Consider the following 17,034-nt stretch of genomic DNA (forward strand, 5'->3'; position numbering starts at 1 on the left):
ACACCTGAGCAATGCATGCGACTAGTTTTTCCATACAGGAGGCGTCTTGAAGCTGTCATTACCAACAAAGGATTTTGTACCAAGTATAACATTTCAGCTAGTGTGTTCAATACTTTTTCTCCTACGTCCTCTTGACAGTCGCCGCCCACTCATTCAGTCTTCACCAATGGGTATTGACCTCTTATCCATAGGAGCAAGCTAGGCATAAGACTTGTTAAAAACAAAGCAATTTACATAGACACACCTATGGGGGCTGTCCCACTGGTCCAATACCCCCCTGCTATCAGCCATCCCAACTCAGTTTGTCTTCTGCCTAGTTAGGAGTAAGATAGGCTTCCCTGTGCTGGGGCTACGGTCTCGGCCTTTCTTCGTTTTATGAATTTTCTGCAAATGTTTTTTCTTTGCACTACTAGCTGTTTATTTGTCAGCGTCTAGTTGTCGGCTTTTCGGAAGATGACGGCATTTGCGGAGCTGGGAGTCGCACTGGTCGTCCTGGTGCTCCTGGACAGAGGGCCTTATGGAATCCCAGCCCGCCATCGAGCATTTAGCAGGTTATGCGTACGCCCTGGCCTCGCAAACGACCTATTCCTGTCCTCAGGAATAAAAGCCCGCGAGGTGGCCCCTCGCTCAGACGTCTCAACCGCGGCTCCGTGCGTTGCTAGCGTCCTGCGTTTTGGCTGACGGCTGAGGCTTCCCGTTGATGAGAGGCGCCCACGCCATCGGGTACGGTAAGTACATTCTGTGTGGGGCCTCTGTCTGGGGATGGCAGTCTGCTGTGTCTGTGGTATCTCCTCATGTCTGTGCGTTTGGGGCTCCCCTCACTCCCGATCCCTGCGGGGGCTCTACCGCGTCTAGGACGCTATGTGGGGGGTTGTGGGGGTCCCTACCCTGTGTGACACTGTTTGTGGGGTGTTTGGGTGCAGACATATGCGGCGACCGCTGCAGGGTTAAAAACCGCGGGTCTGCCATTTTAGGTGTGGGCAGCTGCTTGGCTTCACTATGGGCATTTCTGCAGCTATGTATGTAATGTATTTTTGGCGCCTTCGGGCGCCATCTTGTGTGTGGCAATGTGTTCTGCTGTGCACATGTCGGCGGCCATGTTCCTGGAGCCTCCTATTACTTTCTATGGGCAGCCATTTTCCCTTAGCCTGAGTCCTGTTCAGCCTAATGCGGTGACATCACTTCCTTTTTTATGCAGAGGAGATCGTCAGGCAAGCGTGGTAACACTTGTGGGGGTCTGTCTTTGCTGTTTTGTGGGGAATTTCTCTGGCTATCAGCTTTATTCCTGCCTGCGGGGTATATCAGTATAGTCCTTCATAGCGGTGTTCTGCGGTGGGATCGCCGTGCGATTTAAAGGACCAGCACCATAAAACTTTTTTCTTTATGGAGTCCCAGGACAGCAAATTTCCCCCAGCTTTGGTGGATGATTCAGGCTCCTCTGCTGCACTTGCGACTTTAGCGTCCAAAGTGGATCTTTTGATGGCTGAACGGGATTCTAGGAAAAGGCCTAAGTTTTCTCATTCTTCTGATTCTGAGTCTGATATGGTTCCTGTAGATAGTGTGCCCCTTGAAGGGTCTCATTCCTCCCAGTCTGATGGGGAGGTGGAGGACGAGGAGGGGGATGATTACCCCCCCCCCCCCCCCCTGGAACGGCCGAGGAACGTGCTGCTATGTCTGCGCTGAATACTGCTGTAAAAGATACACTACATCTAGAGGATGAGCCAAATCCTCCGGGCAAGCGGTCATCTTTTGGTACCCGCAGATCCCGAAAGGCGGCGCAGGTGTTTCCTTGCCCTGCTGAGTTTCACGAGACAGTGAATGAACAATGGCGCAATATGAAGCGCAATTTTGTGGTGCCAAAACGGTTTCACCTCCGTTACCCTTTTGCGTCTCCTATGGATTCGCGCTGGTCTGTGGCTCCAAAAGTGGATCACACTGTGTCCAGATTGAACAAGGCCACTCTGGTACCCACCGAGGATTCTCTGGGGGTTCCGGGACCCTACGGATAGGAGGCTGGAATCCCTTGCCCGCCATTCCTATATGGTGGCGGGTTCCATGCTGAAACCTATTTTTGCCTCCGTCATGGTGTCTCAGGCTGTGGCTGATTGGACCAAGGTGCTCAGGCGCACCCTCGTTGCTGGCTCTGCCCCTCCTGCTACTCTGGAGATGGTGGACCAGATTGATCAGGCAGTTATGTATTTGTGTGACGCGGCCCTGGATGAGGCCCCGTTGGCGGCGCGCTTCTCTGGTGTCGCGGTACTTAACTGTCGCTTGATTTGGCTGAAGAGCTGGTCAGCTGACCAGACTTCCAGAAAAACGGTGTCTGACATCCCTTATGCGGGGATTCGTCTTTTTGGGGAATCCCTGGACGAATTGGTTAAAGGAGTCACTGGGGGCAAGAGCACTCTGCTACCCCAGAATCCGAAGGGCAGATTATTCCGCGGCAAGCGGGGCCCTTCCTTTAAACCGAACCAGGGGTCCTTTCGTGCCTTCAAAACGGAAGAAAAGGGAAAACCCTTCAAGGGCCCAGTCCGCCACTGCCTGAAGGGGCACCCTTACCCATTCCAGGGGTGGGGGGACGTCTGCGCGGTTTTCTAGAACCTTGGCTGCTCCGTATTCCAGACAGGTGGGTTCAGGAAATCATTCAATCAGGATACAAGATCGAATTCCTTTCGCGACCGGCGGACAGATTCTTTCCCTCAAATCTTCATTTGACCCCAGATCGGTTGCAAGATCTTCATCGGGCGGTTCAGGATCTTTTCGCCCAGGGGGTGATCGTCCCGGTGCCACATCGGGACAGATTTCAGGGGTTCTACTCAAATCTGTTCACTGTGTCCAGAAAGGAGGGCAAGGTGCGTCCAATTCTGGACTTGAAAGCTCTGAACCGCTTCGTGCGCGTTCAAAAATTCTGCATGGAATCACTCCGACGGGTGGTGGCCTCTTTGAGCCCAGGAGATTTAATGGCCTCTATCGACCTCAATAAAGTGTATTTGCACATCCCCATATTCAAGGGTCATCAGAGGTACCCCCGATTCGCAATCAGTTTGTGGCGTTACCTTTCGGTCTCGCTTCGGCTCCAAGGGTGTAAAGTGTTGGCTCCTGTTTTGGCCCTGTTACGGGCACAGGGCATTGCGATCCTGGGGTATCTGGACGAGCGCCTGTTGAGGTTGAGCGCCAGTCAGAACCTGCTGCGCGATCTGTCCACTACGGTTCAGACGTTCCAGGAGTTTGGGTGGACCATCAACGATCAGAAGTCGACTTTGACTCCTTCGGTTCGGCTCCCCTATTTGGGGATGGTCCTGGACTCCGCCCAAGCGAAGGTTTTTCTGCCGGAGGACAAGCTGCAAACCCTGCAGGACGAGGTCAGGTCCCTCAGGGACAACGAGTCCTCGTCGCTCAGGACCTGTATGCGGTCCCTGGGGTTGATGGTGTCAGCCTTCTAGGCGATACCGTTTGCGCAGTTTCACGCGCGGTCTCTCCAAGCGGAGATACTGGCCAGATGTAACAGGCTCCCTCAGTCCTTGGACTTGAGGGTGTCTTTGAGTTGCCAAACCAGAGTGGATCTTCTGTGGTGGCTCCAGCCTCCGGCCGTAGCGGAGGGGGAAGTCCTTCCGGCCGTTGCTGTGGACGTTGCTGTGGACAGTGATTACCACGGATGCCAGCCTGTCGGGCTGGGGTGGCGTTCTGGGCACCCTGTCTGCCCAGGGCACTTGGTCAGTGGAGGAATCCTCCCTGCCGATAAACATCTTGGAATTAAGAGCGATCAGGCTGTGCCTGCTCCATTGGTCGGATCGTCTTCGGAGCCGCCCTGTTCGGCCCAGGAAGTGACCAGCATTTTGTCTTGGGCCAAGACACATGTCCCGGCGATTTTCATCAGTTCACATTCTGGGTGTGGAGAATTGGCAGGCCGATTATCTGAGCCACCAGACCCTGGACCAGGGGGAATGGTCCTTGCACCCGGAGGTGTTTCAAATGCTGTGTGCGAAATGGGGATCCCCAGATGTGGATCTGTTCGCGTCCCGGCTAAACAACAAGGTGGGAAGGTTCGTAGCAAGAATGCGCGATCCCCTGGCAAACGCCTCGGAAGCACTGGTGGTGCCGTGGCACCAGTATCGTCTGATATATGCCTTTCCTCCGATTCAGTTGTTGTCCAGGTTTCTTCACAGGTTGGTCTCGGAACCGAAGTTGGTAATTCTGGTGGCCCCGGACTGGCCGCGCCGGTCCTGGTACGCGGACATCATTCAACTGGCCGTCGAGCCTCCATGGCGGCTACCGGTACGAGACGATCTACTGTCTCAGGGACCGATATTCCATCCTGCTTTACAGTCGTTGGCTTTAACGGCATGGCTGTTGAAAGCCAGGTCCTGAGAGACAGGGGTCTCTCATCGGAGGTCATACCTACTCTGCTCAAGGCTAGGAAGGCCTCGTCCGGTAAGATCTATTACCGTACCTGGAAGGCTTATTTTGCCTGGTGTGAATCCAGGCGCGTCTCTCCTCGCTGCTTCTCAGTGGCGAGGGTGTTAGCCTTCCTGCAAACTGGTGTGGACCAGCGCCTGGTGCTGACCACGATTAAGGGCCAGATATCTGCACTGGCTGTCCTTTTCCAACGTCCCTTGGCGTCAAAATCGTTGATTTGCACCTTTGTTCAAGGTGTACGTCATCTGGCCCCTCCTCGAAGGGCGCCCTTACCTCCTTGGGACTTGAACAATGGTTCTGTCCGTTTTGCAACGTCCTCCCTTTGAAAACATCAGGGAAATTTCTTTGTCTCTGCTGTCGCAAAAGGTTGCCTTTCTAGTGGCGATCACCTCTGCGCGCAGAGTGTCTGAATTGGTGGCCTTGTCCTGACGCTCCCCTTACCTGGTGGTACATAGGGACAAGGTGGTCTTGCGACCTAACCAGTCCTTCCTTCCTAAGGTGGTTTCTGATTTTCACCTTAATGAGGACATTGTTTTGCCTTCGCTCTGTGCGAACCCTAAGCATCCTAAGGAGTTTGCTTTACAGTCCTTGGATGTTGTCCGGGCAATCGGGGTCTACCTGTCGTCCACTGAATCCTTTAGGAAGTCGGATTCTCTTTTTGTCCTTCCTGAGGGACCTCGGAAGGGTATGGCTGCGACTGCGGCAACCATTTCAAAATGGATCAGACAGACGATTGTACAGGCCTATTCGCTTAGGGACCGGGCTCCGCCCTTCCCTGTCAAGGCGCACTCTACCAGAGCGGTGAGTGCGTCCTGGGCCTTCCAGCATTAGGCTTCAGTGGTCCAAGTGTGCAAGGCTGCGACTTGGTCGTCAGTGCACACCTTCTCAAAATTTTACAAACTTGATGTTCTGGCATCAGCTGATGCCTCCTTTGGCCGCAAAGTTCTCTGTGCGGCAGTGCCTTAAGTGGATCCTGGTTTTGCGGGTCCCTGGCTGTTGGGGTTGTTTTCCCCTTGTTTATTTGCTTTCCTGGGTTGTTGCTCCAGTTGAGCTTTTTTTGTTGCCCAGAGGATTTACCTTTCTGTTCAAGTAAGGTTCCTTTCTCTGACTTGGGTGCTGCATTGCCTTTGTGACGGTTACGTTTCCCACCCCTCATGTCTACACTGCTTTGGGACATCCCATTGGTGAAGACTGAATGAGTGGGTGGCGACTGTCAGAGGACGTAAGAGAAAACTGAATTTTTGTAAAATCTTACCATAAAATTCCTTTCTCTTTGTCCTCTGACAGACGTCGCCCCCGCCCCTCTATTGGGGTTCTTTGGACTTTAACTGCTTGCTACCAAACTGAGTTGGGATGGCTGATAGCAGGGGGGTATTGGACCAGTGGGACAGCCCCTATAGTTGTGTAAATTGCTTTGTTTTTAACAAGTCTTATGCCTAGCTTGCTCCTATGGATAAGGGGTCAATACCCATTGGTGAAGACTGAATGAGTGGGCAGCGACTGTCAGAGGACTCAGAGAAAGGAATTTTACGGTAAGATTTTACAAAAATTCAGTTTTTCCTATGTCATTTTCTTCTTTTTTTTTTTTTTTTTTTTTTTTTTTACACACAACTTAATTTCTTAACTTATTTGTTTTGGTTCCTTTGCATGCATAGATTTCATGGGCTGTTGCCGACATGGTGGAAATTTTATGTCAATAGCGCCTTTAGAAATGGATTTACCTAAAAAAATGGTGACGTGTTCCATCCTTATTTTACACACACACACACACACACTTCTTCATGTCAGCTCTGCTCTCTGGAGGCAAAGAGGGAGACGGCCAAGTAGGTCGCATGACCAGCCTAAAGGTATCTTAGAAAGTTTTTAAAAAAAATACATGGTGGGGGGTCTAGTCTGGAACTGGTGTTTAATAGACTTCACTTTGGCAAAGTGACAGGGATGTTGGTGCTTGTTCAGAAGTGTACCTTTTCCATTAAACCTTTTATATTCTAAACAAGTATGGTGTGTCTAGCTCACAGCTGGTTTGTTTTCCATCTTCCTTCAGCTCGGTTACGAGGAATACACGATGGTCTGTTCACTGGTCAGATCGATGCTGTAGACACCCAAAATTCCACTTACAGGGTCACATTTGACAGAAATGGACTCGGTACACATACAATCCCAGACTATGAAGTCCTGGTAAGTTTGCTTTGTGCACACAGCTTTGTCATTTACAGTTTGCCTTGTAGAGTTCCTAAAGAAACTATTCTAAAATTGAAACGGAGTTGGTTCGTCCTCTAACACTGGCATATCTGTCAGTAGCGACAGGAGATGAGCTCTTCTCAAGCGATAACCATGTCTCTGAACCAACTTTAAAGCAGGGGTGTCCAACCTTTTGACCTTCGTGTGCCACATTGGAAGAAGTGGAATTGTCTTGGGCTGCACATAAAATACACTAACATCATGAATAGCTGATGAGAAGAAAATTCTGGTAGATCACAAGTTAACAATCACTGTTCTAGATAATGTACTTATCTGAGTAATATATCCTATTCACCATAATCACGCCTTATTCATGTCATCAGTTTATGGCAGCACCTACAGTGCCTTGCGAAGGTATTCGGCCCCCTTGAACTTTGCAACCTTTTGCCACATTTCAGGCTTCAAACATAAATATATAAAACTGTAATTTTTTGTGAAGAATCAACAACAAGTGAGACACAATCATGAAGTGGAACGAAGTTTATTGGATATTTCAAACTTTTTTAACAAATAAAAAACTGAAAAATTGGGCGTCTCAGGTCTTTTGCAGACTCCCATCAGGTTTTCTTCCAGAATGGTCCTGTATTTGGCTCCATCCATCTTCCCATCAATTTTAACCATCTTCCCTGTCCCTGCTGAAGAAAAGCAGGCCCAGACCATGATGCTGCCACCACCATGTTTGACAGTGGGGATGGTGTGTTCAGGGTAATGAGCTGTGTTGCTTTTACGCCAAACATAATGTTTTGCATTGTTGCCAAAAAGTTCCATTTTGGTTTCATCTGACCAGAGCACCCTCTTCCACGTTTGGTGTGTCTCCCAGGTGGCTTGTGGCAAACTTTAAACAACACTTTTTATGGATATCTTTAAGAAATGGCTTTCTTCTTGCCACTCTTCCATAAAGGCCAGATTTGTGCTGTATACAACTGATTGTTGTCCTATGGACAGAGTCTCCCACCTCAGCTGTAGATCTCTGCAGTTCATCCAGAGTGATCATGGGCCTCTTGGCTGCATCTCTGATCAGTCTTCTCCTTGTATGAGCTGAAAGTTTAGAGGGACGGCCAGGTCTTTGTAGATTTGCAGTGGTCTGATACTCCTTCCATTTCAATATTATCGCTAGCACAGTGCTCCTTGGGATGTTTAAAGCTTGGGAAATCTTTTTGTATCCAAATCCGGCTTTAAACTTCTCCACAACAGTATCTCGGACCTGCCTGGTGTGTTCCTTGTTCTTCATGATGCTCTCTGCGCTTTAAACGGACCTCTGAGACTATCACAGTGCAGGTGCATTTATAAGGAGACTTGATTACACACAGGTGGATTCTATTTATCATAATTAGTCATTTAGGTCAACATTGGATCATTCAGAGATCCTCACTGAACTTCTGGAGAGAGTTTGCTGCACTGAAAGTAAAGGGGCTGAATAATTTTGCACGCCCAATTTTTCAGTTTTTTTTTGTTTTTTTTTTTTAACAAAGTTTGAAATATCCAATAAATTTTGCTCCACTTCATGATTGTGTCCCACTTGTTGATTCTTCACCAAAAATTACAGTTTTATATCTTTATATTTGAAGCCTGAAATGTGGCAAAAGGTCGCAGAGTTCAAGGGGGGTGAATACTTTCGCAAGGCACTGTATATTTAGAAACCATTTTTCTTGTTAAATAGTTTTTATTAAGATTATTTCAAATAGTAACAAACAGGGAAAGGAAATCATAATAACACAGTGAAGCAAACTCATAAAACATTGATATTAAGCAATCCAAATATACGAATAGCATTAATACTTATAAGATGGGGTCGCTGATGGCTGTTCTCTAATAGGGCCACCTCCAACCCCCCTAACACCCCAAATGGGTACACACTGTGTCCAGTTGGGGGGGGGGGGTAGACCCTCCGACAGCTAAACATCTGCGGATCACCATATATTAGACTGACATGTACATAGTTCTACAAGATGTGATTTGTGACACTACAGAGAATATATGAAAGGTAAAGTAAAGGGAATACTCTTTGGTGGTAAATCAAAGCCGGCTAATTGGGCTTGAGACCAGGAGTGGCATTAGGATGCTTTAACCAGTGAATCCATCGTTTGCTAAAGATAGACATTCTGTGATCTTTACCAGCTAGTAACTTCTCAAAATGACGTGTGTTTACCCGTGAAGTAAGTTCCTGAATTTTTGGTGTTTTTCAATGGTGAGTGATGGTCAGGCTAGCAGTAAACAAGATGTGGAGTACTATAGTCTGGTACTTCGGAGGGATCAGATCTATTCCCAAGTTCAAAAGTGCCAAAGCCGGCCAGATAGAGAAGGTCGTGCCCAGGAAAACTCCAAGCAAAACCTCCACTTCCTTCCAAAAGGGTTGAAAATCCCAAATCCCAAAGGATATGATAGTGTTCCTACCTTTATTGCACCTTCCCTAACACAACGCACTGGAGGAGGGATAGATTTTAGACAGCCTATGAGGCGTTAAGTACCATCCATGGTATATTTTCAGAAATTGTTCCCAATGATCAATACATTTAGGCAATTTATAGTTGACCGTGATGGCCTTATGCCATTGTGAATCTGTAAAGGTCAATTGGAATTCAGATTCCCATTTAGTTCTACTTGGGCCCAATGAAGGTGCTTGGGTGTTCATGTACAAGTTGTAAAAAAAAGATATGCCCCATGTGCCAGATATAGCCTGGCCCCTAAGGAAGTCCCATGCCGTAGCAGGAATGGATAACTGGAATGTGAGTTTGTTCGTTTTGTGAAAATGGTGAATTTGTGCGGTTTTAAAGCAGTCTGCTGGGAGAGAGCTATCCTTAACGCTGAGCCAATATTTGTGGACATTCTTTCTACAATCTAACTTCGAAGGATGGAATGATCCGCTTGTAAGCCCCCAATGGAATATCTAAGTTACGCCTTTCAAGGGTCTGATGGCAAATGGACAGTAAGGATCGCCAGGCAGTTAGTGTGGCTGTAATAGTAGAATGTTTGATGTGGTGGGTCGAGGAGGACAAGGATGAGGCAGCTAACAGTGCCCCTAGATCCTGGTTCACTAGTAGGGATCTCTCCATGAAAACCCAAAGTTTGTCCGGTGGTTCCTGTAGCCAATATTGCATTTGGTCAAGGAGTGCGGCGGTATGATAGAAGAGGATGTTGGGGAGCCCCGCGCCTCCGCGGGTTCTCCAGCTCACCAGCGTTTTAAGGGCTATTCTTGGTCTTTTGCCAGACCATATCAAGGTCCTACGAAGGGTATTACATTTCGCAAACAAACTAGATGGTAGTGAAATTGGGAGGCTGCGGAAAAAATGTAAGTTTGGGAAGAAGCTGCATCTTAACCACTTTAAGGCTCCATGTACACAGGACGTTGTAAATGGCCGTTTAGGAGCAGTTGGGCGTTTTTTCAGAAGCCCCTGAACCCATCTACATTTTATCTTATCTGTCCATGTACACAGGGTCGTTTACAGTCATTTGCAGGCAGTTGAGTTCAGGGACGATTTTTGGAACGCAATTATTTGCATTCGAACGTGTGTTTCCCGGCGTTTCAAACGCAGAAACGCTGCAGAACGTGACCGAACGTGATGAACGTACGTTCAGCCACGTTATGTTTTTTTTTCTTCCATTCAAAATCAATGGTTCCCTATGGGAGCCTATTGATTTGAATGGAAGTCGCACCGCAAGTCGGATCAGGATGATCCGACTTGCGGCGCGACCTGCGCTGTGAGAATCTTGAGGGGGAATTCCACGCCAAAAATGGGGAAAACTGCGTGGGGGTCCCCCCCAGGTTCCAAATCAGGCCCTTCGGGTCTAGTATGGAATTTGAGGGTAGCCCCACGCCGAAAAAAAACAGCGTGGGGTCCCCCCCAAAATCCATACCAGACCCTTATCTGAGCACGTTGGTTGTGGGGGTCTGCGGGCAGGGGGCTCATCGGAATCTGGAAGCCCCCTTTAACAAGGGGGCCCCCCAGATCCCGGACCCCTTCCCTATGTGAATGGGTATGGGGTACACTGTACCCCTACCCATTCACCCCATAAAAGGCAGTGCATTTAAAAAAACAAATAAACAGTAAAGTTAGCCCATTTTTTTGTATATTGTGAAAAATGATGTCACGCCGAATAAATAGATACCCAACATGTTATCATGTTAACGGTTTAAAATTGCGCACAACGCAACAAACTACGGTCAATGGCGATACCTCACATGTGTGGTTTGAACAGCGATTTCATTTGTGGCGCGACTTCCATATACGCTTTCTTTCGTGCGCGAGCTAACGGCGACGGCGTCGGCTAAAATTTTTTTTTCCTATTTATTTATTTTTTTTAATTTTAACACAGGTTTTTAAAAAAAAATAAATAAAATCTGATCACTTTTATTGCTGTCACAAGCAATGTAAACATCCCTTGTGACAGCAATATGCAGTGACGGTACTCTTTATGGAGGGTCTAAAAGACCCTAGACCCCTCCACTACACTTCCATGTATTCAAAACGCTGGAAACAGCATTTTTGAATACATTCACTTTTTGAAACTGCCGCCTTTAGCAGCCGAGTTACCAGGACGCGACGTCATAAACGCCGCCTCCGGGTTACGTCATCAGAGACCCGATCGAAGCCGCTTCCGGCTTTGATCGGAACTCCATCCAGCCGGCGGGCAGAGCCGCGGGAGGGGGGCGACCCCCTCCTGCTTGCCGGGGTAACGATCGAGCGGCTCCCGAGACGCATTGGTCGTTATCGCAGGAAAGCCGACCACTGGCTCTAAAAAAACGGTACCGGGCACACAAAGCCAGCCGACGTAGGTCTACGTCGCTGGTCGTAAAGTGGTTAAATGCAGCCATTTTACCTAGCCAGGATAATTGTGCTTTATTTATCTGCTTCATATCGTGTTCTATGTTACGGAGTAGAGGTGGGAAATTAGCCTCATATAGTTCAGAGGTGGATGGTGTCATCTGGATGCCTAGGTATTAAATGGTGCTATGTTCCCATTGAAAGGGGAAATTATGAGAAACCATTTTTAAAGGATGCAGCGCATGAAGGGCAGAATTAGAACTAAAATATCTAATGAGCACCTTGAGATTTCATTGAGAATTGCTACTACATTCATCTAATCCAATATTGATGAGTTCGTTTATAAATATTGTCAAATATCTCACTATTTTTGTTATTCTCCTTTTACTTTTATAATCAACAATATTACAAAAAAAAGGTTTTTTTTTTCTTTGAGAAGATAAAACTGTTATAAAAGTCCAGTAAAGGGACACTGTCAAATTTTTCTTCGGCTGTATGTGTTTGCTAAGTAAACACATTTTTATAAAAAAAAATCCCCCCCAAAAAATTACCATTTTAAAGTAAGTTTACATACTCTGTTCCACCACCAGAAAATGATAAAGGCCCACTCGTATATCACTGTTTCTAGTCCTGGCCTTCCCAGACAAAGCATTGCTTAACTTGGTCATAATGTAGGAAGCTCTAAATATACATGACTGATCTATCCCTAGTGATCCTCCATACAGTTTGCATCACATACAAAGGACTGTGTAATAAATAACTTTCCCATCTGATCATCACCAGCTAAAATATTAATTGATGCCTCAGGTATTTTGATTATTTTTTTATCCTTAATGATGCCAGGGACATATGCTTTTCTCTATCGTTCATCAACAAGACGCAGCTCCATCTAGTCAGAGACTATAGGGTTATGCTCCTCCTATCAGGAATAGGCTCTAAGCAGGAAAAAAGCTTAACCACGCCTATTGGGGCTGTTCCTGCAGGCATAACCCCACACGCCTTGCTATCATCAAACAGTTTGTTTCCGCCTAGTTTAAGGTATAGGACCTAGCTTCCTGTTGGGACTTCGGTCTTGGCTATTATAGGAAAGTTTGTGTTTGTTTTTTTTTTTCTTTTTTTTTTTTCTTTCACTAGTTAGTTCCTGAGGACCAAGATCCAGAGGAACTACAAGCTACAGCCGGCTGAGGTTTCGCACTGGAAAATCTAGATCCTTAAGGTCTCCCAGCCTTGCCAGCGAGCGTGAGCAGGTTATAGTCCAGAACTAGGCCTCGCCACGACAGTGCCCCGAAGGATGGGGACGAGCCTGCAAGTGGACCGTCTCGCTGGGACGCACACGACCTAGAACGTCCTGAGTCGCAGCTTCCCCTTGGCTAACAGCACCCTCATCCTGGGTGGGAGGTGATCTGTTTCGGAATGGCGCCCACCTGGTACTGTGGTATGGTGAGTAAATTGTCCCCCAAAAATCCTTGGCGATCTGGGGGCAGACGTGAGCCCTTCCCTGGAATATTCGGACCTTAGGGGCTCCCTTGGTTCCCCTGGCACCTCGGAGGACTAGACCTGTGTACCCCTCGGCATTCCCCTACCTCTAGCAGGTTTTTACCTTGGGGGCGGTTATAATGCGGCCATTGTGGCGCTTATTTGAGGGGGAGGACTTGTCCTCTGTGGGCCCCTGGGCAGGGACCTTACGATGCCTATTGTTCTGAGCCTCCTTTTGGGGGTCCTGAAGACCACATGGCACGCCGTGGGGACCGTCATTTTTGAAGTGTATCGTGATTTTTATGTTCCCACTAGTTTATATGGGCAGCCATTTTCTATAATTCATTACAAGGAGCGAAAGGGGATGTCACTCCCCCCCCCCCTTCTGCGGCTCGCCCGGGTCTCCCATCCCACTGGGAGACCCAGGCAATCAGCTTGCACGGCCGTCGAAGACCCGATCAAAGCCGCATTCGACTCTGATCGGCTCTACATGCAAAAACCCGGAAGTGATGTCATGAGTGACATCACTTCTGGGTACTGTCTGGCGCCAGATTAAAAAAAATTACAGCATTCAAAACAGCCAAACTTGGCGTTTTTAATGCTTTTAAGTGCAGAGGAGGGGTTTGGGGTCTTTTAGACCCCCAGATCCCTCCACAAAAGTACCTGTCCAAAAAAAAATATTGGGCGATACAGATATGCATTGGCCAAAATATCAGTATCGGCAACGAAAAAACGTTATCGGTGGATAACTACTGGACAGGCATGCGGCATGGTTTTTTTTTTAAATCTAGAGGCTGAGTTGTCTCTTCCTCTTACTGTACAGTCAGTTTTGTTTTTGCACAGATCGTGCTGGAAGTCTCCTCTGTGGTCTGGTAACGTTCTCCTGGGATTCCCTGTGGGTTTTTCTTCATTAACTCTGCTATTCTCTTATAATAATCAGGGATTGTGAGCCCACACGTTTAGCGGTGGGACCACTTTTTTGGCAGTCTTAGAGACCCTGCCCAATTTTAAAAGTGTAAAATGGAGTCCCAGGATAATTCACCTGCAGACCCCCTGGGGAGCGATTGCGGGACCTTCTGGTTCTCAGTCTCTGTCAGAGATTGCAGTTTTTTTTTTGTGCAAAATTTCATGTCTAAGGTAGATTTTGTCATTGCTAGTGCTGCCAGCTGCAAATGCCCTCCGCCCTTACCTCTCCATCTGCAGGGTCAACGGACTCTGAGATGGACATGGCCACAGCAGGCGCAGACCACCCTGAGGGGTCGGTGTTGTCGCATTCTGACAGTGAAGAGGACCTGTCCTCATCAGCTGCCACACGGGAAGGCACTTTGGTGGAAGCTCTGATAGTTTCAGTGCAGGAAACTTGAAAATTTGCTGATTAAACCACAGCGCTGCATACGCAGGTGTCTTTTGGCTCTTGCAAATACCGTAAATCAGGCAAGGTTTTCCCTTGCCCAGAATTGTTTCATACTATTGTGGAAGAACAATGGCGGTGCATTAAGCACATGTTAATGGTGCCTAAGCGTTTTGCACTCCCTTACCCCTTTGCAGAGGCGGTGTGCACTAGGTGGACTGTACCACCAAAAGTGGATCCCCCGGTGTCCAGGTTGCATAAAGCGACTCTGGTAATGGTGGAGGAGTCTCCAACTTTTGCGCACCCCGTGGATACATGGGTGGAATCCTTGTCCCACCATTTACACGTGGGAACAGGTCACATATTAAAGACTACCTTTGTGAATGTTTTGGTAGCGCAGACTGCTACGGAATGGGTGAAGTTACTTAAAAGTAACTTGGAAGATTAACGGCTCCCCACTGCGGTGTTGGAACTACTGGACCAGTTGGCTCAAGCCCTAGTGTTCATGTGTGATACGTCCCTGGATTCAGCCCCGTTGGTGGCCAGGGCATCGGCAGTGGGAATTGCTATTAGGCGCATGGTGTGGCTGAAAAGTCCTTGATTCGGTTAAGCCACACAACACAAGGTCTGCTCTGTTGTGGTGGATTCAGGCTCCAGCACTATGCCAAGGCAAGTCCTTGCTTCCGTTGTTTTGGACGCTGGTGACCATGGACGCCAGCCTATTGGGCTGGGGCGGAGTGCTGGGGAAGCTCTGTGCCCAGGGTACCTGGACGATGAAAGAGTCTAAATTACCGATAAATGTTTTGGAGATCAGAGCATTAAAGCTTTGTCTGAGCCATTGGACGACTCGTCTGCAAAATTGTCCGGTTCGGATTCATTCAGACAACGTCACGGCTGTGGCTTACATCAATCACCAGGGGGGCGCCAAGAGTGTCTTGGCAGCCAAAGAGGTAGCCGAGATTCTGGCCTGGGCGGAAACATTTATTCTAGCCCTCTCTGCTGTACACATTTCCAGGTGTGGAAAACTGGCAAGCGGATTACCGAAGTCATCAGGTGTTGGCTCATGGGGAGTGGTCCCTGCACCCGGAGGGGTTTCATCTCCTGTGTGTTCGGTGGGGGACTCCCGAGGTAGATCTGTTTGCTTCTTGCCTCAACAAGAAGGTTCAGAGATTCATAGCCAGGTCTCGAGATCCTCTGATGCCACAGACGCTCTGGTGGCTCCTTAGGGTCAGTATCGGCTAATTTCTGCCTTTCCTCCCTTGAAACTCCTGCCGAGGCTTCTGTGCAGGATAGCGGTGAAAGGGATTCCGGCCATTCTGGTGGCTCTGGACTGGCCTCACCGGTCTTGGTACACAGACCTAGTAAGGTTGTCGCCGATGCTCCTTGGAGACTTCCTCTCAGGAAGCCTCCTATTGAGAACATTCGGGAGATTTCTCTGCTTCCCTTGTCCCAGAAGGTTGCCTTCTTGGTGGCTATCACTTCCACTCGCAGAGTATCTGAACTGGCGGCATTGTCCTGCCGCTCATCTTTGGTGATACACAGGGTTAAAGTGGTACTTCGACCTAATCAGTCGTTTCTTCCTAAGGTTTTCTGATTTTCATCTGAATGAAGACATTGTGTTGCCTTCACTCTGCCCTAAGCCCAAACATTCTAAGGCATTTGCATTGCACTCTTTGGATGTGGTTCGGACGATCAGGGTCTTTCTGGAGACCAGTGAGTCTTTTAGAAAATAAGGAATTTGCTGCGTCTGCGGCGACCATATCCAGATGGATCAGGTAGACGGTAATTCGGGCTTATTTACTGAAGGGTCAGGTTTCTCCTTTCCCTGTGAAGGCGTATGCTACGAGAGCGCTGAGCCATCAGGCGTCGCGGTGCTGCAAGGCGGCAACTTGGTCGTCTGTGCATACGTTTACAACATTCTACAAAGTAGAGGTGTTGGCATCTTCGGATGCTTCCTTTGGCCACAAGGTTTTGCAGGCTGCTGTTTAAAGAGAACTGTTTTTTGATTCTCTTTGAGGGTGTATTCTGTTTTTCAGGGTGAGCTCCAGTTGTTCCTGGTTTAGCTCCATGTTCCCTGGTTGGCTAAGTTTTTAGCCTTTGGGGAGTTACATTTCAGTTTGCGTAGTCTTCCCACCCCTCATGAATATACTGCTTTGGGACATCCCTATAGTCTGACTAGATGGAGCTGCGTCTGTCGATGAACGATAAAGAAAACTGGATTTTTGTCAGAACTTACCGTAAAATCCTTTTCTCTGAAGTTTGGCAGACGCAGCACCCGCCCCACTACTTCTGAGTGAATGGGGTTTTTTCTATTCTAAACACTGCTTGCAACTAAACTGTTTGATAGCAGGGTGTGTGGGGTTATGCCTGCAGGAACAGCCCCCATAGGTGTGATTTAAGCTTTTTTCTTACCTAGTGCCTATTCCTGATAGGAGGAGCAATAACCCCTATAGTCTTTGACTAAATGGAGCTGCGTCTGTCGAACTTCAGAGAAAAGGATTTTACAGTAAATCCAGTTTTTAACCACTTATAGACCAGAAGGTTTTCCCCCTAATGACCAGGCCATTTTTTGCGATCGACAATTGTACCCTAAAAAAAATTGTATTTGATCACCACCTGTGTGAATTTTTTATTTGTTTTTTTTTTTTTTTTTTTTTGCGCTTCTGGGGGGAAAAAAGATTTTTTACTTTCTGCTTTATAACATTTCCAATAAGAAACATTTAAAAATCAAAAATGTTGATCATTTTAGGCTATGTATTCTGCTACATATTTTTAGTAAAAAAAAAA

At 47.8% G+C, this 17,034-nt stretch overlaps 1 protein-coding gene across 2 annotated transcripts in view; it reads left to right on the top strand.

Annotated features, from left to right (window-relative positions):
• Positions 1-17,034, top strand: part of LIN9 (lin-9 DREAM MuvB core complex component) — a 120,105-nt gene that overhangs the window by 59,361 nt on the left and 43,710 nt on the right. For both annotated transcript variants that reach the window (XM_082251640.1, XM_082251641.1), the window contains exon 8: positions 6,461-6,594. In XM_082251640.1, the coding sequence (XP_082107766.1) occupies positions 6,461-6,594 (134 nt within the window). The remainder of the gene's footprint in view (positions 1-6,460; positions 6,595-17,034) is intronic.

Source organism: Pelophylax lessonae (genome assembly GCF_965119305.1).
Source record: "Pelophylax lessonae genome assembly, chromosome: 3".
Taxonomy (NCBI): Eukaryota; Metazoa; Chordata; class Amphibia; order Anura; family Ranidae; genus Pelophylax; species Pelophylax lessonae.